This window comes from Podarcis filfolensis (genome assembly GCF_964270895.1).
Source record: "Podarcis filfolensis genome assembly, chromosome: 11".
NCBI lineage: Eukaryota > Metazoa > Chordata > Lepidosauria > Squamata > Lacertidae > Podarcis > Podarcis filfolensis.
Genome location: NC_139613.1, coordinates 56,331,767 through 56,355,912, shown reverse-complemented (window position 1 = coordinate 56,355,912; position 24,146 = coordinate 56,331,767). Strand labels below are relative to the sequence as shown.

Below are 24,146 nucleotides of genomic sequence, written 5' to 3'. Positions count from 1 at the left end.
TTTGCAAAAAGCCCTCATGAAGATGTTCTTCCTTAAATACTAAAGGTATCTCAAATGAAGGAATCTTTGGCAAATGTTCTTCTATAGCTTCTCAGTGTAGCATTCAGAGCTAAGAAAGAAGGGCATGGTAGATTTCAATTTATCTTTTAATTTATTGTGAAACACAAAGAGGAAAATATTTTAAGTCTGTAGAGAATTAAACCTAGAGTAAATATTGAAACCTTGAAGTTACATGCAGCTGGATGTTATTACAATGTTTATTCGAGACAAATAAACTTGTAAACTATTAATACAAATGCTGAGATTTTTACATGAAAATATCCAGGTTCTTTTGATTCCACACACATTTTCTATGCAACTCAAACAGTGAGATACAATTGTTTTGTCATTCAGTTTTTATACAATAGAAACATTTTAAACAAGTTACAGTTGGATATGGGCAAGATTGCAAATGCTAGAAATGACTAAAATTCCAACAGCCTCTACAGTCAATTGCTATTCCATGACAAACCAAATTTTGTGAAATTTTATTCAAACCAACAAGTTGCAGTACAATAATTAGGGGCATACATTTGGAGTAACAAGAACGTAAAACTGTTTCAATATTTTTCAGTTTCTTCACACATCAAACTTTGGAGTCAGTGCATTATCAATACTCCCAATTTGCCAAAACAATGAAATTGGGTGTTCTGCTTCTCTGGTATAGGGAAAAAGCCAAGCTTAATTAATGGTGTAGAGAGTGTATTTTAGCTACAGAAGTATGCATTAAAAAAATGACTGCAAGAATTGGTTCACTAAATTTATTTTTAAAATCATAAAACATCTTACAAAAGAGCATTACATTCTGCACACTGCTTTGAATGGATGCCAGGGATAGGTAAGTGAACTACCAGTACTCTTCTCCCTCTTCAAAACAAAAAAAGGTATAAAGCAGATGGTTCACAAGTGACAGAAAAAACATTACAGTTTACAACCAACATAGAACAAAAATAAAATCCACCTTCTCTGCTGCTGTTTCAAAATACCAATGTTAGTTTTGCAAGCCACCCCACTCCCACCCACCTATATGTAGAGAACTAAAAACATTACATCTGGTGACAGCAAAAAAAATTCACTACACCTCAAATGCAGAACACCTATGAAGCAGAGGAATGTTGGCTTTTTAAACAGAAGCAGATTTAAGAAAAAAAAAAGATGCAGGACTCCTTCAGTTCTTCACTAGTCTTAGAAAAACTTTCCAGAATACTGCTTCACACTATAAAAAAGAAAAAATATCTTGCATTAGAATCCTTCAACATCTGCATACTGCTTCACACTATAAGGAAAAAGAAAAAAAAAGGCATGTATTAGAATGGTTGAACAAACAACTTGAATCAATATTTGCAAATACATTTTACACAATTATAAATATTAGACAATACATACTGGTTAAAATTTTACAGTTTGTAATTAGTAGCTATCTACTTTCAAAAAGACAAGTTACACATTGCAAAATGCTCACTAGACAGCTGATGTTAGAGGAAATAAAGCAAGTACAACCTAGAGCTGTTATACATGGCAGAAAAGGAAGCAATGCCAGTGAGGTGTGAAATGCTGCATTAACAGCACCAATAGTTTTCAACTTGTCCTGTAGAGGCATGGTCTGTGCCATATGGCAGACTGCGATTTGTTGTCGATTTGGTTATCTAAAAACAACAAAATCACTAGTCTTCCACACAGAACTAGACCAACATCCACTGAAATCTTCTATATTTTCTACAGGCTCTATGTAATAGATTACAAGTAGGTTTTTTGCAGCAGTTTTCACCAGAGAAATGAGGACTGCTTGGTTAAGGTCACTTCCAGCAAGATTAGTTTTGAGGGTGTCTTCATAGAGTAAGAATGGAAAACAGAAGAGAAAGGCATACTACGAAGTGCAGAAGTTAGTATACACTACCAGCATAAAGGTGTTTTTTGTTTTTAAAATAGCTTTCTTTAAAAAGGCATACCATACAAGAGACAAAGTTCAGTAATGATTTACACATTTAGTTTACAGCTGCAGTTCTATGCAACTTGCCTGTTTTGCAGTAAATACTGTGCATTTTGAATCTGGTCCTGTGTGCCTGTGATAGTTATTATCCGATCTTCTGAGCCCTCTAAGGGTTCATCAATTTTGATTGAAGCTCCTGATTCATGGCGTATCTGTTTGATCCTCTGGCCTCCTTTTCCAATAATGGAACCAGCCAGCTAGAAAAAAAAGTGAGGGTTTTTTTTTTAGCAGCAGCTAGTAATTGCAATATTACAACATACAAAGTTATTACCAGAGTACAAAAACATACCATTACACAATATGACAATTTATTAGGCAGCACTCCTGGACAGTATGTTCAATAACAAGTTGGGGAGGAAATTTTCAACCCATTTCCTTCAAAGCAGAATTCAAGCTTAACATATAACCCTGAAGATAACAGTAAGTCTAACATACTGCACGAAGATTTAAAAACCGTATGTTGCAAGGTTTATTTGAAAATATTTTAACTACAGGGAATATACTTACATCTTTGGGTATTGTTACTTGTGTTGTAATTATGGGTCCACCAAGATCACCGTAAGAGCCACGGCCCCCTGCATAAGAATAGTCTGATTTAAAACGTATGCATCTTGCTCTTTTAATGACTGAACAGTAAATTGTATATAGTACACATGCATTAAAACTTACCATATCCTGATCCACCCTCGAACTAGCAAAAAGGAAACAAAAAGAAAAAGTCTTAGAAGCTTTTGTTTCATGTAACATGGAAGCTAACGAAAGTATTCTACACAGCTGATCTGTATCTTTATCTGTATCTATATCTAGCTATCTATCTCCTGCCAACCTAGCAGTTCGAAAGCACGCAAAAGTGCAAGTAGATAAATAGGTACCACTCTGGCGGTAAGGTAAACGGTGTTTCCGTGTGCTGCTCTGGTTCGCCAGAAGCGGCTTAGTCATGCTGGCCACATGACCCGGAAACTGTACGCCGGCTCCCTCGGCCAATAAAGCGAGATGAGTGCCGCAACCCTAGAGTCGGTCACGACTGGACCAAATGGTATGGGGTCCCTTTACCTTTATATATATCTATATAGCTCCACCTATATATAACTGGACCTCTGCCATAAAACCATAGGTAAAATCTGTGCATTTCTGGATTTCAAAAGAGAACAAGGGCCTTTCACCACCAAAGCACCAGCATTGTGGAACTCCTTCCCCAATGATTCTAGGTATCTCAACAATCTCAAAATACTGTGATACCTCTGGTTATGAACTTAATTTGTTCCAGAGGTCTGTTCTTAACCTGAAACGGTTCTTAACCTGAGGTACCACTTTAGCTCATGGGGCCTCCCGCTGCTGCGTGATTTCTGTTCTGCAACTGGAAGTGTTTGTAACCCGAGGTACCACTGTACTTTCCAATGCAGAACACCAAATCAGTAACTGACCAGGCGTATTTTATGCAGCATGATTCATGCAAAGTCAGCGATAACAATTCTAGTGGAAAAGTTTATATTCCAATACCAGATAATGACTAAACTATATAGCCCTCAATAATAGTCTATTACCCCTGAACCCTATTTAACATTCTGACAACCTTGTACAAAAAAGGCAGGCAGTAATGTTAATTACATTCCCATCAACACTGAAAACATTCTCAGTTCTAGTCATAGGTACCGTATTTTTCGCTCCATAAGATGCACACACATTTCCCCTTACTTTTTAGGAGGGAAAAAGTGAGTCTTATAGAGCAAAAGAATTGGTATGTTACAAATTCAGCTCCGCTAATTTAACATGTGATGGAATGCCTTCCTGGTGCACTGGCAAGCTCTCCCTCTGTCCCCACCCAGCTTAAGCAGCTTATGCATACACATGGGTATGCATACATTCTTCATGTTGGTGTGCGCACACAGGTTTATAAAAGTTTTTGAACATTTTCAGTTAAGGCCTATCAAACACACAACATATTAAGAGAAAAAAACATTTTTGAATCTTTCAGGTCTTCAGTTGCCAACTTAGAGGCACACACATTTCAGGAGACATTAAGATAAGGAACTCAAATCACTGCTTCAGGTATTTTAATGTTTCATTCATCCCATATTACTTAACTATACATTTCTGGGATTGAAAGAGTATATGAGAAGGAATTCCACAGTACAAATTAAGCAGTAGGTGGAAAATTTTGCATCATCCATACTTAAGGCAACTGTTTCCTTTGCCTCTACAAGTATTTGAGTTTAATCTAAACATATCCATTTCAACTACAAGCTTCTAGGAGAAGATGTAGGAGAAAGTTGTTGCTAAAAGTATTACTTGCTTAAAATCCAGCAAACCCCCAAATGGAAGCTTTTAGCAATGGCAGTTTATGCGCAAAACCAGTTCCTTATTGCCTCTCTCCTACCATCAAGAACACTAATCAAAGCAGGCTTTTTAATTAGTGTACTCACCATTTCTGGCGTTTCTATGTCATCGCAAGCGTTGACATGACATTGCATCATCTTGCCAAAGAGAAGAAAGAAAAAATACATTTGAAACAAGTTATTTGGGACTTTATAGATTCATAAATCATAAAGCTTATGTGCCTGAAAACTTATGTGATAAAGACTGCATAAACCAGTTTGCATGTTAGAATATATGCAAAACAAGCTTCATAGGTGAAAATTTAAGGCAATTTCCATATGCACTACTTATATTATTCTGCAGCCAAGTGCAGCTCTTAAGCAACGTGAGTGAAGTCCATATGCAAGCAGAACTGACTTCAATCAGATGCAGAGAATGCTCCTTTTCCCATACCTTCCCCATGCAGACCACCCCATTCTGTTACAAAGGTTGAGAATCCCTAGAGATTTGGTGGGGGGTGCAGGGAAAATCCCATTGTGTGAGAAGTGTGCAGCGGCCACCACTTATGCATAATTTACTTACACAATTGTGACCTTGGGCAGACAGTCAAAAAAGAAATAAAAGAAGGGTAGGGAAAACTCACTGCTTACCAGCCTCTGGGAAGGATGTTCAAGGGTTATGGGATGCCGCCAGGGCCTTGCACAGCCTTCCCAGAGCTCAGTAAGCAAGGCAGAGGCCAGGGCTGCTCTGTACAAGTTTGGATGATTGCGCAGGGTGAGGGAGTAGTTCTGGGGGTTTCCTGGGTTTACGTGATTTTGCCTTTGCATATGGACACCAAGAGCTGAACCCTCATGTAAGTGGCAGGCCCTGTACACACGCAATATTGGATACTGCTTTATATATCACAGGCTCTTATTTTTTCAATTACCTACATAAATTCTCTCACAATGCCCCAAATAAAGTAACATAAAATAAATAAGCCTGACTTGGTTCAATGTATCAAACAGTTATTACATATAAGTTAAAATACAGTTTGGGGTTTGATTTAATTTGTACTATATTACTATGTATTTTTACTATATTAAAATTTATACTGTAATACATTTGCTTCTGAGTCACTTGTGTTATGGGCAGTTACTGAGTTCATTTCCCCTCTGGTAATTCCTAAGGAAGTGTAAATTCTGATTTAGGCATGCAGGAAAGCAAGCATTCTGTACACAGTAAATTAGGCTGAAATCTTGTATACGCTAAGAGCCTTGCAGTGCAATTCTATACCTGCCCACCTAGATATAATCCTACTGAAGTCAACGGGCCTCTTTCTCAGGTAACTAGTAGCAGTAAAATATAACTTTATATTTCTTTCATACTGCAAACATAAAATACTATGGAACCACAGCCCTACATGATTCTGACCTAAATAACTTGGTCAAAATACATTTCTTCCTCATCAGAACTGTTACTCATTTTGAAAAAGATGACTCACAATTAGAATCATGTTCCTAACCCTGAAGGTTAAGATCCTGTAAGTCAGAGCTTTCCAAACTTCTTATGCTGGCAACACACTTTTTAGACATGCATCATTTTGTGACACAGTAATTTAGTTTTACTAGCAAACTGGAGGTTAAACTAACTCCTTTCCAGCCCCAGGAAAGCCTACAGACTGCAGCCAACACATTAACCTGTCGTGACACAGTTTCAAAAGCTCTGTTCTAAGTACACAAGTACCAGTGAAGAGAAAAACTTGAACTACAATACTATTAAAGTCTCCAAATACTCAAGATTCATGAACAATTTCTTAAAGAAAACTGAAAGTTAATTGTGAAAGGTAAAATTGTAAAAGGGCATTGATACCCCAAGTCATACATAAAACAATGCTTTCAAGATACCCAATTACCGAAAAACTGTATTCGGAGTTCTCCTATTGAACATAACTTACCATTCCATCGTAGCGATCACCAGGTCTGCCCCTTCGGTCGTAAGACATAAGGTCCCTTAAGAAAGCAAATGATATAATTTAGAGTGTTTGCAAGTTAAAGTCTCACATAGACATTGTCAAATACATAAATAAGCAAATTGATTTGGTGAAGAAGATAAAGCAATCAGTTTTTTTTTACTTTTAGACTAATATCATGTCACAGAAATTCATGTTTTATAAATCCATCCATCCCACTTAAAACAAACATAAAAACCAGTTCCATTTATTAACTACTATGTTCTCCCCCAAGCACAAACCCTACTCTAAGCAGCTGTTAGCTCAAGACTGCTCTATAAATGCACTCTGAATCATTACAATGTTGACGTACCCGCCTCTGGGAGGAGGAGGGGGAGGAAGAGGAAGATTGCGAGCTCTGCTGCCACCTCTACCACCACGGCCTGGAGGAGGGGGAGGAGGTCCTCTGCGAGGGCTCATATCATCATAATCTCTTCGTGGAGGCATTGGACGACCACGACCTGGAGGCATTCGATCAAAGCCTCCTCTGCCACGCATTGGAAATCCCACAGGACGCCCCCTTCTGTCATCAAACATCATTGTAAATCCACCATAGTCGTACGTTTCATCATAAAAGTTTGGATCATAAGGCTGTGCACGTCCTTTGATTGGTGACTAATATGAAAAAAAGGAAAACAACTTTAGTCTTCTGAACATTTCCCACAATTATATTTTAACACATATATTAAAAGACTACCAATTATTGAAGTTACATGTATAGCTTATTTGAAGCAAAAAAAATGCAACTATCTTTGCAAAAAAAAGGCGTGGGGGGGTATGAAAACAAATTATTGTAAAGATTAAATTACCTCTGATATAAGATCCAGTATTATTTTGATGCATTCCACAACTCTATCAGGCTTTCCACCAATTAGCACCACTCTGTCAGAAGAATGAGGACAGCATTCTTGGAAAAGCTTAATGGTGGTCTGAGTGTTCTGCCAAGAAAATTTTAAGTAAAAAATTATTTAGAATACACTCTAACCAATAAGAAAGCTGAAAACTATTTAACATAGCTTGCTTTTGAGATTTGTATGCTGAACAAGTAGCGGCACAAACAATATAAACTGGAAGCTAAGAAAACTCCATTCTCAAAATGCACTCTCATGGCTTGTACATACAAACCATATAATTACACTAGTTATGGTTCACCTACTTTTCACTGTTTGATATCTTTAAAATTCAACAATACAGGAATGATTTATGGTCCCACCCCTATTGAGTTTCCTTCCTTCCTCCCGAATTCAAAATAGAAATTTGTAAAATGCATTTAAAAGTAGAACTGATGCTTTTTCACATCTTACATCTTCCACAACTTACATTCAACCCAAGTGAGGGGCTACACATGTCACATACTCCCTCCAAAGGTTAGTCCTTAAATTTAACAATTTATGATATATTAACTGCATTATAGCTTGATATCTGGGCTTAAATTTGGTCTGAAAAAAAAAATTTCTTGCCAGAAGAGCGCCAGCAAATTATTATTATAAGCTTCTGTCAGCTGACATATCTAACCAACCAAGTAAAGTTTCCAAGCTGTCAAGTTGCTGCAGCTCCAAAGCCTGCACATTACTGTGGTCCAGTCAAGAAGGTATTAGGGCCTGCCCAAGCCTTCTTTAGCAGGCATTCAAACCATTGGTACATTAGTCAAAGTCAGTAGACAAACACTCCTGGCTACCAACTCCACCTGATATAGGAGGCCTGGACATAGGAACATTCCCAATTGCGTATCTGCTCTTTTAAGTGTAACATGACCACATCACAAAGCAGTTTTCCTGAACTACTTCTGGGGCTACCAACAAATCCTGTTCTTCTAAATTGGACTTTTTACTGACATCATGCTAAGTATAGTCGTACCTTGGCTCTTGAACGGAATCTGTTCAGGAAGTCCTTTCGACTTCCGAAAATGTTCAAAAAGCAAGGCGCAGCTTCCGATCGGCTGTAGGAGCTTCCTGCACTCAAATGGAAGCCACAGAAGCTGTGTCAGACGTATGGCTTCCAAAAAAGGTTTGCAAACTGGAACACTCACTTCCAGGTTTGCAGTGTTTGGGAACCAAAACGTTCAAGCAACAAGGTGTTCAAGAACCAAGGTACGACTGTATTACTATTTACTAAGTAATGCTAGCATGCTACATTATGCTAAGTGATTCAAGGAATATTGCCACAAACGTTTCAGAATAAATTGAGCTGGACCATCATGAATCCGCTCCAAAATCCAGTATGAACTTTTTCAGCAGTTTTAGTTAGGACAAACCCTGGCAGAAGTCCACAAGAGCCAACGGCAAGAAGTACATTAATGTCCCAACGAAATAGAAGGAATCATCGCAAATCAAAACCTCTAACTCAGGGTTGCAATAAAGTGTGGTGCTATTTTTATTATTCTCAATAACCTCAAAGCGTGCAAGACACTCAACAGGGCCACATTCAATTTCTCTCCTACAAAGATGCAGAAAGATGAAGCCAAAGAAGTCCCAGCACCAAACCCTGTTCTTTAAATGTCTAAATAATTGAGTGCTTAGCCACCACAGCTAGCAAATGGTTTGACTTTAAGTATTTAATTAATTGGGGATCAAGCGAGCTTCTGCAACACTGGTCTTACTATTGCCTCTAAGAGTAGATGAAACAATGTCCTTTCTTAATAAAATGAATAAAAGAAAGTCTACACAATGAGTCTAAAGGTTCAAAATTTTCCAGTGAAAGATCGCCAGGCTGCAAACGCACTTCAACAGTCATAAAAAGGTCTGCAGAGCAAAACTGTGCAGACACAATTGTGACAGATCTACTTGCTTTTATCATCAACTTTAAACACATTCGTAAGTTGTATACAAGTCATGTTTACGGTGGTAGCTTGGGTTAAGAACTTAATTCGTTCTGGAGGTCCGTTCTTAACCTGAAACTGTTCTTAACCTGAAGGGCCACTTTAGCTAATGGGGCCTCCCGCCGCCACCACACAATTTCTGTTCTCATCCTGAAACAAAATTCTTAACCCGAGGTACTATTTCTGGGTTAGCAGAGTCTGTAGCCTGAAGTTTCTGTAACCCTGAAGCCGAGGTACCACTGTAGTTGGATTTGTCCCAGTATTCCCCCATGAGTGCTCAAATCAAAGACAGACTTTTTAGCCTCGGAACCCTAATTTATAGAAAGACCTGCACTCCAGAAACTGAGTGAATCTCTAAGGAGCTATTTTGTCAGCAGCCCAAGTTGGTTCCTTATACCAGGAGTGAAATGTGTTTAACAAGACCACTGTGAAGTGTCTGACAATTATTAGGCTATGCTTGCACTCTATAGATTTCGTATTCCATTTTTACACTTAGTGACGCTACTATACAGGCTCAGATTTTGGTGAACCTCCAACTACGGTGTACAAATTATGTGGAAAACACCACCTTTGCAGTAACTGCTAAGAAATTGTTTCTCTAGAATCTCTGGAGTACAAGTTCCATCAGGGGATCAGGCACCCACAAACCTTTTGCGCTAACCATTTCAGCTGTACAATGAGAAACAGCTTCAGATACTACAGAAGTATTAGAAACTGTCACCAATTTTAGTAACCAAAGTTAAAACCAGAATAAAATTGATCTCTTTCTCTACACTTTACCGTATTTTTCGCCCTATAGGACGCACTTTTTCCCCTCCAAAAATGAAGGGGAAATGTGTGTGCGTCCTATGGGGCGAATGCAGGCTTTCGCTGAAGCCTGGAAAGCGAGAGGGGTCGGTGTGCACCGATCCCTCTCGCTCTCCAGACTTCAGGAGAGCCGCAGCACCAGCCCCACAAGGTCGGGGGACAGCAGGGAGGCGGAACGCCGCCATCCCGGTGTCGTTTGGAGGCTGACGGCGGGGAGACGTGTGCTTCTCCCCGCCGCCAGCCCCGCAAGCTCCGGGGACAGCGGGGAGGCGCAGCGCGTCTTCCCGCTGTCCCCGGACCTGTTCTGCAGGCGGGCGGCGGGGAGAAGAGCGCTTCTCCCCGCTGCCTGCCCCACAAGCGCCTGTGGGGGGAAATAAATTTTTTTTCCTTTATTTCCCCCCCCAAAAACTTGGTGCGTCCTATGGGCCGGTGCATCCTATGGGGTGAAAAATACGGTATTTTACTGAAAGGAAACTCTGTGTTTGTAAATTAATCACATATTTGGGTTTCTAATTCTTTAGCAGCACAAGATGAATAAATTCTAGTAAGGTTGAGGCATTCTTGCCACCCAATGACTAGTAACAACTATGAACTGAACAGCATCTTCAAGAAAGTGATTATTATTAGGGTAACTATGCTTATATCAAAAGACAAAAATTATGTTACCTCTCTGAGTTCTTTGATTTTAGCACCCTTGACACCAATAATTCCTCCAGCCAAACTCTGGTGAATCAACAGCCTTAACTCACAGTCGAAGTCACTTCCCTTGTAATGTTGATACTATAGACATAATCAGGGTGAAGAATGAGAAAAGCAGTCAGTAAGATGTTTGCTTAAATAAGTACCCATTTACTACCCAGTACAGTACCATACTGTTACTTTTTCTGATTTCCAACTTCTAGTACCTATCACCTACTAAATCCAGACATCATTCTCCAAACAGTTTATATATTACGATTGAAATGTTAAAGTAGTACCATTATCCAAGAGTTCAGGGACCTGATTTTACTCTAACACAAGTTTATGCAGTCCAGCCAGCTGCTTTTAAAAATCTAAAAGGTGTTTCAAACACAGCTGTGATATTGTAGTGGGGGGCGGGGGTTCCTAATGTTCCAAGTAGAAAATCTAACTGGAAAGAGTGCATATATAAGTAGACCAGCCTAAAATACTTTCCCAGCCAGAGATTACCATTCTTAGTGGGTTTTATTTAAGTCAAGGAATATTCAGCATATAGGAAAAATAAAATCACCCCCTACTATCAAGGTCTATGACCACACACAGTGACCTTTCTATTGATAATGCACCCCAAGAAAATAAGGGGCCACAGCTCAGTGATAGAATTTGTATATAAAAAGCTCCCAGGTTCAAGCCTTGGCATCTTCAGAAAGGGCTGACAAAGTCCCCTCTTAAACTTTGGAGAGCCGCTATCAGTGTAGACAAGGTGATGATGATTTATTATTATTAACTGAATATATATACCACCCTATACCCAGAGATGACAAGGCGGTTCACACAGTAAAATCAAAATACAAAACAATACTGAGTTACATGGACCTATGGCCTGCCTCAGTACATTAAAATTTCAAACTTAATTTTATTTGGTGTGCTATACACAAACAACTCTTGCTGACACTCCAATATATCTGTATTTTAAATAGAGGGCAAGTTAGCGACAGAAAACAAGAGCATTTGAAGCTCGCCATTCAGATGTATACACCCAAATGTACTTACCTCTTCCAAAGTAGGGATAATTTTCTTCAAGATTTCTCCAATTGTTTCGATATCTGCACTTATACTCAGTATGCTGTCAAATAGCATTAAGCATCAGGTGTCACAAATAAGATAGGGGGAAAGGTAAAGTAAGTTGTGTATTCATAATTTTATGTGTTATAAGTCAACTTTACAGAGCTGAACTTACGAGTTAATTTTCCCCACTTAAGTAAACCTTTTACTGAAGATACAGCACATGCACCTTTGTTTATGCCCAATAATATAAATGATACAAGTTTAAAATAAGGTTTTGGAGATAAGAGAATGAGTTTCTTGGAAGGAGTCAGATTAAGTGGACAAGAAATTAACGAAGAACTGAAAGCAGGAGTGAATACTCATGTTCCCCGCCACCACTAATTTAGGATACCCTCACTATTACATTGTTAAACTGGCACACCTTCTCATAGGAAACATGGGAATATGCAAGGTGGTGAACATTATATTTGGAATAGGGTTATGAGTCCAGTTAGAAATTAGGTTACTAATGGGCTCTGCAAGAAAACGAATACAAATGCAAGACAAAAAAGACAACACAAATGAGAAGTGAAGGAGAGTGAACCAGGAGTTAGCATTTCATCAGAAAAAATTATGAACAGGCAATGCTGGGGAGCAAGGTGGACCACAAAGACAGAGCAGAGCGAGAGACTATTTTGAAACAATCTGATTTACAATGCAGCAAATATACAACAATTGAAGCTGTGCTCCTTCCATTGAAATAAAATTAGTGGATTGTTGGGTGGGCAACTCACGTAAAAGTTCAGTGACAAAAAAGACTTAATGGGGAAAATAAGACAGAAAACTTAAAAAAAACAATACACCGTCTACGGGGATACTATTTAATTATATAAAAGGCAGGTAATAATATACATTTCTCTCTTTCTAATCAGGCAGTGAGGCATAAACTGTTGGGACATACCGCTCGGGGCCACTGCTGTCTGGGACTGAAACACTGGCATTGTACTGCATTGGTCATTGGCGTTCGTGGATGTTGGCATTGGGCATGGGCATTCAATCAGAAGTTGTCAAGTAAGGCACCCGTTTGGCAACGAGCACATTTTTGGGCATAGCCAACCAGGGTTTTCACATGGGCGTTCAGGGGCGGATGGGCCAACGTCATGGTGGGCAACGCAGGGGCATGTCGATCCAGTACATGGGCAACGGAGAGATATATGGCCAAAAAAACAAGGAGAGGGAAGAGGGGGAAAAGCAATAAATTTTAATTTAATACAAACTATACTCATTACTCTCAATGAAACAAGCTTAAGTTGTTCTGAAGACTAACACAATAACGGATAGCTACATTGACTGTGGCTTAACAGTTATGGACCGTAAAAATGAGTTACTTGGCCTAAACTACTTTTAACATTAGAAGTTGCAGTAGCAGGCTGGCTCGTGAGGGTAGACACAAAATCTGTAGAGATTCAGATTACTGAAATCCTGGGAAAATTGGGAAAGCCACTAATCCATGAATTATATGTATGGAATCTAGATTTAGGCAGGTGAATTTTTAAGTACACTAGCTTCAGAAAGGTCAGTTAATGCACATGTGATTACTACCCAAGTTCATTCTTATACCTCAGATCTAGTAACCAAAGTTGACAGTTATAACATTCTGCAGGCGTTTTACAATATAATGAAAATATCAAACACAATGTGAAATGATATCGTGCCAAATATTTCATTAAATACCAATATCATACTTTCAAAAACTGAAGACTATGCACAATATAAAAAATTGCTTTTTACAAAGCATAGTGTTTAACTATTGAGACTTAATACTGAAAGTGTCTATTCACAGGAGTCAACCCACTATAAAAAGGTAGGTATATTTACTGTGATGTTCATAAAAAATTCATTCCAGATTAAATGCAGCTAAATGGTTCTGTACATAGTATCATGCCAGTCTGAACACTTCTCTCCTGAAGAGATAGACTGTTTAAGCAAAGTTAATTCTATAGCTGGATAAAGAATGGCCATCCAGGTTTGAATTATTTTAATTGGAAGCTTAAGCTCTCTGGTATTGCAAGCCAAAGCAATGAAATACAGTTTAGTTTAATGCTTTGTAAAATAAGGGACAGGAATTTTTCCATATGAATTATTCTGTGTTTTAATTATATGAATGGAATATCCTGACACTTAAGATTTTTTAAAAAATCAATACAAGTGGCTTGTACTAGACACCTATATAAAATTTTCACAATAGCTATGCAAAATTATTAGTGTTTAACTTGTAAATACTCACGTCTGTACGAAGTGCCTTAATGTTTTTGCCACCTTTGCCAATCACTGCTCCAGCATTCTATAAAAAAAAAGAAGTCAAAATTGAAATTGATTTTCACAAATACAATTATGATAATAAGGCTGTGATTGGACATGGAAACTGACACTAACACTCCTTTTAGTAAACCTCTCAGATAGATTTTTAAAAGTGGGTAAGGCAAATAAATCCAACCTAAACACAGAGCTTTAAGTTATTATAGCAAACATAAGAGACTTGCCTTTGGTTTCCTGATAAAAAATAAATTCAAATAATTAATGCAGATTTGCTCAAATTTAAATACTAATGATATGTTTTAATACGGTACAAGTTATGACAGAATACTGTAATGCTTAACTAGGAACCAGCTTTCAACCCTACAAATAAGCTGCCGTTTCCCAAAATTCAGAAAAGCAGGTATGTCATACAGCTTAATCTTTTCTTTAAAAAATGTCAGGTCCTTCTTAAAATCAGGTTTATTGTCTCACATGGCAGAAACATTTTGCTGTTTCTCCAAACAGAAATCTGTTAAGAGTTCTGTGATATAACCCCTGGTATGCTTAAACTGATTATCAGGTATTCTCTTTATTCTGAACACTATTCATCCTCAACTGTGGATAGTAAAATTATTACAACAAAATACCACATACTCAATAACTTTTTTTGCAATTATGTAACAGAACATACTTTGCTCTGAAGCAGAATGCGTAGTTCCACCATCTCATCCGTGTTCCTTGATCTTTTGAAGGCCTGTTCCTCTTCAATATCTTCAGCTGGACGTTTGCCTAATATTTTAGAAAACAGAGAGGATTAACAATCCAAATTTTTAGCTTCTACAAGCTGTAGGGCACAACTCATTTTATTAAATGGAATAAGGAGTCTTTTAAATGTGGGGATTTCAAAGTTTAAGCCAAGGCTAATTAGGTATAAACAATTACTATCCTAACAGCCTTAATAAAAGTAAGCTTGGCAAATCCATATTGTTCAGTACTATTTTTAGCTTTAATGAACAGCCAGACAGTAAGTGCAATAGAAGAGACAACAAAGCAACCTTATTGTCCGTTTCTACTGAAAGCTCTAAAAAAACCTAACTGTAAGTCTGTATGTTTGTGAAGTTAGCTTTTTAGTCATATTAACAGTAACAATATCAATTAGCATCTAACCCATCAAAATGCTTATATTGGGATTATCAATTATGGAATGTAAAATAACTCACTATGGTTACAATTTTAAGTGCCCCAAGGTTTTTTTCATCATTTATGTAATAATTTTAAGTATCTACACTGGAAATGTATTCAGTCTATACAACATTTGGAAATCAAAACCCCCAGGCAATTCAAATGCCCTCAGAAATCTGAGCGATCCACATGTTAAAATGACCAATGAATAGGACCTGGTTGCAGCATTTAATTTAGGTTTTTATTAAACCAACATCCATTGTCTACGGTGGCTGCAGTGCAGATTGTAAACGAGATTTTTATTCACGCCTGGACATGGCATTTATAAATTCTGAACCCTTGACAGATATTCCATACAGTTACTACTTTCACATATAAGAGCTGTAATTTCTGATCACATACAAGATAGCTTACCATTAGTTTCTGTATTAGTGAAGGTCTCTTCTTGCTGTTCAGTCTCCATTATTTTTAGCCTCGCAGATACAACCTGTCAAATAAAAATAAATAAAACCCCATAAGTGCTTAGAAGAGAGCAGCCAACTCTGCAGCTTGCTAAAGAAATGAAGTGACATTTGGTTTCCAGCACTTACCAATATTATATAGCTTCGCCAAGCAAACCTTAAACGTTCTGGGCGGGATCAAAGATCAGCCAGCCTATGAAAAGCAACATACAGCCATTTTGGTCTTGTTCATTATTTTACAGTTCAGTATTCCAGAATACAGAAAAAAATTGAAACATATCAAATGTCTGTCCAACAATGCCTCTTTTCTCCCAAGTTAATCTCTCTGAAGAATTGTATAAGAGTACATACTATATCAAATATCTTTATTTGCAGCCCAGTCATGAATTACATCTCATGCAAAATCTTGACTTCACTCTAGTTTTACAGGAAAAAACACTAATGCCCGTTCACTTTTCTTACTGAAGCCAAGTTCTCTCAGTTTCAGGAACTAAAGCAATTCCTCTGAAGGATTTCTCAGATCTGATTAGTTTTCTCAGCTAATTAATGCCACCTTCAAATTTTTTGCTAGTTGCAACTTCTATCCTAGAAAACTTCAGAACTTATTTTCACATGAAAAACATGCCCTTTGTCCAATTTTTTGAAAGGCGCTATTTCTTCTTAAAGCAACGCAACAGTGAATAAAGCTCAATATAAGCCAGGGACCAAAGTGAAAGAAACTGAATTCATTTCCATGGTATTGCAACTGATGATAAGCTGTGTGTGATAAACTGCAGAAAATAGTTGTGATCGTTCGGAAGAAGTGTCTTTACTTCCATAAATTGGCTATTGCTTTAAAAAAACGAAACAAACAAAAAACCCCTCACTACCACTGCACCTTGGTTTACTATTTCATCTTTGTGTTTGGTACAAGTCATTTGATTTGAGGAAAACAAGATAAACCCCAACACATACAATCGCAATATACAAACGGATTTCGGGATCTACCATAACGTAGAGTTCAATTAAAGCGATTTAACGGTGTTAGCAAGAGGGAAGGAGCTATTGTACCAGGTAGGCAGTGCCAAGCAAGAACACGATCTATGAACACTGGCCCTAGGTGGAGAGCAGGGGGTGGTGGAAGGTGTCACAAACCCCTCATAAACAGCTTTCAACCACAAGGATTGCCCCGTTCTCCTCCCCGTCGCGCTGCGGACAAGGCGGCCCACAGCACAAGACACTCAAGTACTTCCGTTAGGGACCTCGAGGCTTCAGGAGGGCCCAATTTAACCGCAAAAACCCTCGTCACAACCCGTCAAAATAAAGCTAACAAACCCCCAATAAACGGGTCGCGCGGGGAGCGAAGGAAGATTCCCTCTAGTTGCATAAGCTTGATCTGCCTTTACTGGGGAGCAACGCGACTAAAAATGGCGGCTCTCAAGAGCAGCTTCGGCTGTAATGGCGACCACGAGCTGCTAGGAGGAGCCCGGAGCGGAAGGAGTAACGCCACGCGGCGGCCCCGAGCGAAGGGCCCACCCGCCCGGCAGGCAAGACACACAAAAGAGGCCCGGCGCCGCCTCGCTCCGTTCAAGCGGGAAAAGCCTACAGGGAGCGCCGGGGCCGCTGGGCTGACAGGGGAAGGAAACGCCTCCCGCCGCTTCTCCACCCACCGCGGCCGCCATGATTTCTGCAGCAGCCGCCGCTGCAAAACCCGGGGAGCTTTGTTTCCTCGCGCCGCCTCCCTTTCCCCGGGCGGCCGCGGACGCCGTGGCGGTGAGCGGGCGGCGCCACGTAGCGCAACGGCCGAAACGGCCTCCCCCCTTCGCCGCCATTAGCGGGGCCTCCCGTCGCCCCTCCCCCACAGGCTCACCCGCCCCTCAGGCACAAGCGCCCCGAAAACCTCCTAGGCCCGACGCGGCGGAGACGCAGCACACGGAAATATTTTGAAACAAACACACACACACCTCGCCACCGCCGCAAACGGCAAATCTCTGAGGGGAAAAAAAAAGCCCCCTCGGCTCCTTACCGCGCAGCGCACTAACTCCGCCGTATCCGTCGCTAAGGAGTGCGAGAGAAAAGAGCCGAAAGCAGCCGTCGCGCGCGCACACACTCACACAAGCCACGGCCGCCCGCTTATTGGCTCGCCGGCCCCGCCGCCGCACCCCTATTGGCTGGCGGCGCCGCCCTTCTCGAAGCGAGGCACGCTGTGGTGCCGGGGCCCGCCCTCCGTGGCGGCTGCCGCGGCGCCAACCTCGCAAACGGGGCTCTGGGCCGGCCGGGCGGCTGAGGCGTCATCCCAGTCCTCTTATCCCCTGGCTGTTTCCATTTTCCCTGGCCACATACTTGCTTGGTACTTACATTTAAGATATATATTACAAAACAAAAGCCAGTCCGATCAGTCCGAATATCGTTACGGTAATGACAAGGGGGCGAAGGGCTTCAAGGAGAACGGAACTGATCCGAGGTCGCGCGTGAGGGGAAAGGGAGCGAGAGAGACGGAGCGAAACAAAATGGCGCCGGCGCAAACTCCGTCTGGTCCTCCCGCCGGGTAGCCGGCGGGGCGGACTTCTCGCGAGCCTGGGAAGTTCGCTTTGGCGCTTAAAACAAAAGCGGGGGAGGGCGGAGGGCTCCCGAGGACCCGCGTGTGGCGGCAGGACGCGAGTCGAGCGCTTCTCACGTACGTGGCGGGATGGCGGGGGAAAGGGGCAGCCTTGGGTTTCTCTTCTCCCCTTGCTCTCGGGTCCCGGGGAGCGGGGATTGAGAGGATGACCCACCCCATGGGCTAAGCTTTCTTAATAATAATAATAATTAATAAATAGCTGAGCTTAGGAAACAAAAAGAGTTGCGCTGTCATTAAATGTTCGCTGGTTGGAAGTAGTGCAGTCTTAATCCGTTTATGGAAATGTTGGCTGTGGGGAATCCGTATCGCAGTCTGATTGCAAAGGCCACGAGGTTTGAGAACCTCCCCTGTAATAATATTTAGCTCATTCTCGCAAATTTGTTAATAAAAAAGAACTAAGGGGGAAAGACAACACCACCTTTCCTTAGCTTGCCTTTCAGATGATTTGTAGAACAAATGAAGAAAAAAACAAAAAACTCCACCAACCTTTAATTCCCTGAGGGCAACTTTCACATCAAGTGCTTAATTTCGTATTTCAGACTGCTGTGGAAGGCAAAAAAGAGGTTTTTTTTAAAAAAAAAAAGTTAGAAAACATCTACTTTCTAATACAATGCTAGGAAGGGTTTTCAAGTCAACAAAATGTGTCCATCATTTCAACAATTTTTGTGTCCGCACCCCAATTTTCCATTGCTTTGGTTCCTTTAAAATTTTTGTTGTGCGCGTTTTCAGTTCATGGTTCAGTTATTTGCATAAGATTTGCACATGTGCACACTGTGACCTGGTCATTCACACATCATTCATCTTGCTGTGGTTTTAGTTAAGTGACTGCATCTACTTCAAAGTAAATGCTTTGTGGATTGATTTCTCTAATGCTTCACACAGTCTTGCTGATAGGGCCAAACCTCTTAATTCAGTTGGGGTTACATCAGAATATATTTAGGATAGAACTATACATATTCAGATGGTTTCATAAACCCTGCTCTTCCTTCTGTCTTTTGCTTCTCCGTTTTCTATCCCTTGCTTCTTCATTCCTTCTCTGTTCTGCAGTGCTGGATTATGGCAGTGGCCAACCGACTATCTCTGTTGTCTAGAATTAGCATTGGGTGTTGGAGAAGTATAGTTCTGCACTAAAGGAGTTAATTCTGAGGAAAGTATGCATAGGGTTGGGCTGTTAGACACTGCCTAAAATCCTGGCAATAAATTGTGAGAAAGAGATGGTCTTTGGGTACCATAACTCTTTTTTTCTAGTCTAGTAAATGTAGTAATCATATGATAGTTTGGGGGGGATACTTTTAGCTGCTCAGTTGCTGACCTACGGACAACTTACTTCTGCTTAATGTACAGGTAGAGCTGGCAAATTACTTGGCTAGCTTACCAAATAGGTTGCGATTGGTTAAATTTTGCTGCATGAGTTTCTACAGGCAATAGGTTGTTCAATCAGACATTTAGTAAAAACTTAGTTAAGTCAGCAAACCTATTTTGTTTCATTCCAGGGCATTAACAGTTTTCCTTTCACCTCAAAAGAAAATGACTGCATCAGGTCTGGCAGCAAGAGTGGAAACTTGGCTTTCATCTACATGGCATGTGAAGGTTCCTGCACCATGGCTAGAAGCGTGTATTGATTGGATTCAACAAGAAAATGGCAGTGGCAGTTTGGCTCAGGCTTCTATTAACAAGCAAGTTTTTGAGCAGTGGCTTCTTACAGATCTCAGAGATCTCGAATACCCAGTTCTGCCTGACTGCATTTCAAACAATGCAAAGGGAGAATTGAACAGCTTTTATTCCATACAGATTGATTCACTTGTTGATGTGAGTCAGCCTGCCTATTCCCAACTGCAAAAGATAAGAAAGAAAAATACTGTAAATGAGGAAATAACTGCTAATACACAGGGAACATTGAGGCCCTGGGAAGCAAAGCCTACTCGAATGCTGATGCTGCAACTGACAGATGGCATCCACGACATTCAAGGCATGGAATACCAGCCTATTCCTGTTCTCCATAGCAATCTTCCTCCAGGGACAAAGGTTATGATACAGGGGAAAGCTGCATATCGCTTAGGTGTTCTTTTGCTTAAACCAGAAAATGTAAGATTGTTGGGGGGTGAAGTGGATAGCCTTGTAGAGGAAAACTCTGAGGAAAGAGTTCTTGCTAGGCTTATTAGAGAAGAAGACAGAAATCCTAATGCTGAGAAATCAAATGCTGCTGAATGTGACATTTCAATACCTGTTGATGAAGTGGGCCCTTCTGATGAAGAGCTTCTGGCAAGTCTTGGGGAAAATGAAGAATTAATGATAAATGAGGCCCCTTTTGAAAGTAGATGCTGCACCAGAAGTACCAGATTAAATTCCACCACATCTCTGCTTCCCACTACTGAAAGCTGTTTGCAGCAAGTCCCTGCAGCATTCATTGCAGAAAATGAAGAACAAAGTGTTCCAGTTCTGGGAAACATGGAAGGAAATTTCTATGAGTTTCCATTGGAGGATGATTTACTTTTAGAAGAAGAGATCATGCAAGAACAGATACAGGTTCTGAATAGAAGCCCTAGCATACATAGTGCTGGGGAATCTGGTGAAACAATAATGTGTGATATACATGAAGGAAGCACAGGAGATTTTTTAATGAAACATAATGCCCAGAGAACCAAAAACATGGAAGGCCGTTTTGGAAATATGATGGTACAAGAGAAAAACAATGAAAAGCCCTCCAATAATTCTAACAATAGGCTAACAGACATTAATGTAGAACTTGAACAATATCCTCAACCTGAACAGACTTGCAGAATACAAAATAAGTGCCACAAAGTTGATTTAAATGCCCTTCCCTTCACATACTTATCAGTTTTATTAAGTAACAAGCCCAAGGCTATTACAACTCTGAAAATTAGAGCATTTATAGTAACTCTTACCAGAAATCTAACAAGCAGTGGTGGCTTTTCAAGTTTATCAGCAAAAATATCTGATGGTACAGCTTATTTAGAAGTTGATTTTGCTGATGAGATTCTAACAAGCTTGATCGGGTTTTCAGCACCTGAAATGAAACAACTAAAGAAAGATCCTGTCCTAGGCCCCAGAATTAAGGAAGGTTTACAGAATTGCCAACGAGCACTAATAGACCTCTGTTGTTTGATGACCATCAAATTTAACCCTTCTCAGACAAAAGCAACAGTAATAGTTTTGCAAGACATTAATGCAAATGATTTCAGTACTTTAAAAGAACGCCTAAATACATGCTGCATTTAAGTAAAACTCTTGTTTGCGATCCCATAAAGTTGTTAAATCACAAATCATATTTAGTTGTTAGGTGAAATGCTGTTTTGCGGGTGCTTGAATTCAGAAAAAATCAGTGGGATAGTAGGAAAATACTTTAGTACTGTGGCATGTTTTCATTGGTACTTGTCTATTTTAACAAAGGTTTGTGCTGGTTTTTTTCAAAAATACTTTCTCATGCTATCAGGAAAAGTTATAGGCAGTGATAACAGTGTGAAGCAATATTCAGCTATGCCCTCACCCCACATCTGCCTTGGAGGGTCCTTCAACATTCTGGAGTGGATTTAGGTGGTGGGGGCTGCAAGAGGGAGGGGGAATCACTCAAAATTGCTTACCTCCTGTTCTGTTGATGAGAGCCTTACTATCGGCTAAGCGACACTGTTGGACATAACTGAAGGTTTTGGAAATACTGTAAGTGAAAATCCAGTATTACCGGAGCTCATTTCTAAGACTTTATAAGCTTTCTGAAAATAAATTGATGCTTAAACTGTTGTGATGGGCAAGTCAGAATGTTCAATTTGCAATGTGTTTTTCTGCTACTTTTAAGGTATTTGTGCATCATGTCATTTCTATCTTACTCATTTTGAAAAACCTGAAATAAAACTATTTGTAAGCCTAGTGGACCAATGTCTTGAGCTGAAACACAAAAGACAACCAAGCTAGCCTGGAACAGAGGACTAGGCTCCCGTGCCTTTAATTTCAGTGGGTATAATTTGCACAACAATTTGCACCTATAGAAATTCCCTTTTCTACACAACTATTCGAGGTGTAAGAGCCCTATTTTCTTCCGTCTGGTTCCCCTAGGACAGGCATGTTCAAAGTCCACTTTGGGGGCCTAATTTGGCCTGCTCGTCAATTTAATATGGCCCCTGTGGCAGTTTATTTCCTGGGGTAAAATCCTAAAAAACCTCAACAACTTCAATCCAAAAAAAAATCAACAACTTTGGGCAGCCCTCACGGGCCTTCACTTCATCAAATCTGGCCCTCTCTGAAAAAAGTTTGGACACTACTGCCCTAGGAGTAGAGAAAGCAGAAGGAACTAGCAGGATAAACCATTGCTACCTGATCTCCCTCTTTGCTAAGGTTGTTAAAATCTTCGTGGCAACAGTGTTAGGACTTATGTGCCTTTAGCAGATCTTATTTATAAACACTGATTAGTCAAACAGCTCAGATAATATCTAGAATAATCTTAAAATAGCTGATAGTTGAGTTTATTTAATCATCCATTGTGAGTCAACCCAGTTGGATCCAAAACATTTTAGGCAATTATTTTTTGTGCAATAATTGCAGGTTGTGATCATTTGTTGTCGGGAGATCCAGGCATCTCTCAGGATGGCATTTCTGACGCAGATATTTTGCATATCCCCCATCATTCAGGTTTATCATACCTTTAGTGATAAAATATGTAAGTTCTTCACACTGAGTGCTTGCATTATTTTGTAAGCTTGTCAAAGTCATAATTAATTGGGTTGGTTGACCCTAATACTTTTGGAATACTGCTTTTCAGCTGGTGCACTGGGAGCAACAAATGAGTCACACTGACCTAAAGTGGGTTGTAGTGGTGGCATCTTCACCATTTTCAATCTTTGATTTAGGAAAAAAGAAAAGATTTCCAGAAGCAACTTCTACCTTATACCTTTTAATACAGTAGTTTTATAGAAGGGAATTTCTGCAGACACCCTCTGTATGATAACCAATACCTGCCCCAAATCCTGATCCTACACAACTGATTCCGCTATAGGAACCCTGTCTTTTCTTACACCTGCTCAACAAAGAGAAAGACAAGAAAATGCTCACATATGAGTAAAAAAATTAGATTGCAGATTGTAGTTCAAGATACATTCTAGGTCTGAACCTTCACTGAGTTATTCTAAGCTAACAGGAAAGTCAGCTGAGAGGCCATTGTATTCTGAGGACCCCATGCTCCACAGCCTGAGAGAAAGGTCCCAGGCATCCCCAGTGCTGTGGCAAAAAAACTGTTCTTGCTAATCTGCCTCGTAAAGAAAAAAAGAGAGGGCATGCTGAGGAATGCTGAATAGATTGGTGGAGAATTTGAATCACAAATGGCCTTAATAAACAAAAGAAAATACTATGAGCACATGCACTTAACTCATTTTCTTTGCTCACTTGCTACCTTGGGACAGTATCCTCACATGGCTGTTTTTTGCCCCCAAACCAGCTTGGCTCTGCAACTGTGGGTGCCCAGGGCCATGGGTGGCATGCAGTGTGCATGGTTCTGGCACTGAAATGTGCGAGTGTCCACTCCCTTCATGGGGAATTTTCTGGGTGCTCAGGGCCCCAGGGAGTTGGTACATATACCCTTAAAAAAAAAAAGAATCTCCAAAAGGCAGATTGGCCTTTGGGTGCAGCCACTTCCTACACAAAATCTCTTCTCCAAAAAGGAAGGGAGATTGACTGAAATAATCAAGAGTGGGTGGGGAGGGGACCTTTTGACTTTTGGAACTGCTCCGCAGAACAATATATGACTTCAGGAAAATCCATTTCTTTAAAATTTTCACATCATCTAGGTCTCAAAGGAGCTTAAATAAAATGCGCATTATATAAAATTTAAAACAAATTAAAACCTCAAATTAAATTAAATTAAATCAAATCAAATTAAAACCGCTTGTCTGAATGGAGAATAGAGAGGGATG

General features: G+C 40.0%; 2 protein-coding genes across 11 annotated transcripts; one reads left to right on the top strand and one right to left on the bottom strand.

Moving 5' to 3' along the window:
* Nucleotides 1–132: 132 nt before the first annotated feature.
* HNRNPK (heterogeneous nuclear ribonucleoprotein K) lies at nucleotides 133–18,101 on the bottom strand. 9 transcript variants are annotated; one of them, XM_083576395.1, is made up of 16 exons: nucleotides 17,964–18,101; nucleotides 15,756–15,819; nucleotides 15,580–15,652; nucleotides 14,675–14,772; nucleotides 13,973–14,029; nucleotides 12,647–12,690; nucleotides 11,692–11,764; nucleotides 10,627–10,740; nucleotides 7,145–7,273; nucleotides 6,649–6,950; nucleotides 6,282–6,336; nucleotides 4,453–4,503; nucleotides 2,699–2,720; nucleotides 2,537–2,619; nucleotides 2,057–2,226; nucleotides 133–1,315 (listed from the first exon to the last, which is right to left on the bottom strand). In XM_083576395.1, exons 3-16 carry the CDS (start codon nucleotides 15,626–15,628, stop codon nucleotides 1,282–1,284), a joined length of 1,281 nt encoding a protein of 426 aa, XP_083432521.1. In that variant the 5' UTR covers nucleotides 15,629–15,652; nucleotides 15,756–15,819; nucleotides 17,964–18,101; the 3' UTR covers nucleotides 133–1,281. The 9 variants fall into 9 exon arrangements, with proteins under 9 accessions (XP_083432521.1, XP_083432526.1, XP_083432525.1 ...); XM_083576400.1 differs by having other exon boundaries at nucleotides 133–1,255; XM_083576399.1 differs by lacking the exon at nucleotides 17,964–18,101 and adding an exon at nucleotides 17,632–17,778 and having other exon boundaries at nucleotides 133–1,255.
* Nucleotides 17,847–22,110, top strand: RMI1 (RecQ mediated genome instability 1). 2 transcript variants are annotated; one of them, XM_083576391.1, is made up of 2 exons: nucleotides 17,847–17,955; nucleotides 19,719–22,110. In XM_083576391.1, exon 2 carries the CDS (start codon nucleotides 19,753–19,755, stop codon nucleotides 21,463–21,465), a length of 1,713 nt encoding a protein of 570 aa, XP_083432517.1. In that variant the 5' UTR covers nucleotides 17,847–17,955; nucleotides 19,719–19,752; the 3' UTR covers nucleotides 21,466–22,110. The 2 variants fall into 2 exon arrangements, with proteins under 2 accessions (XP_083432517.1, XP_083432516.1); XM_083576390.1 differs by lacking the exon at nucleotides 17,847–17,955 and adding an exon at nucleotides 18,157–18,282.
* The last annotated feature ends 2,036 nt before the right edge of the window (nucleotides 22,111–24,146 follow it).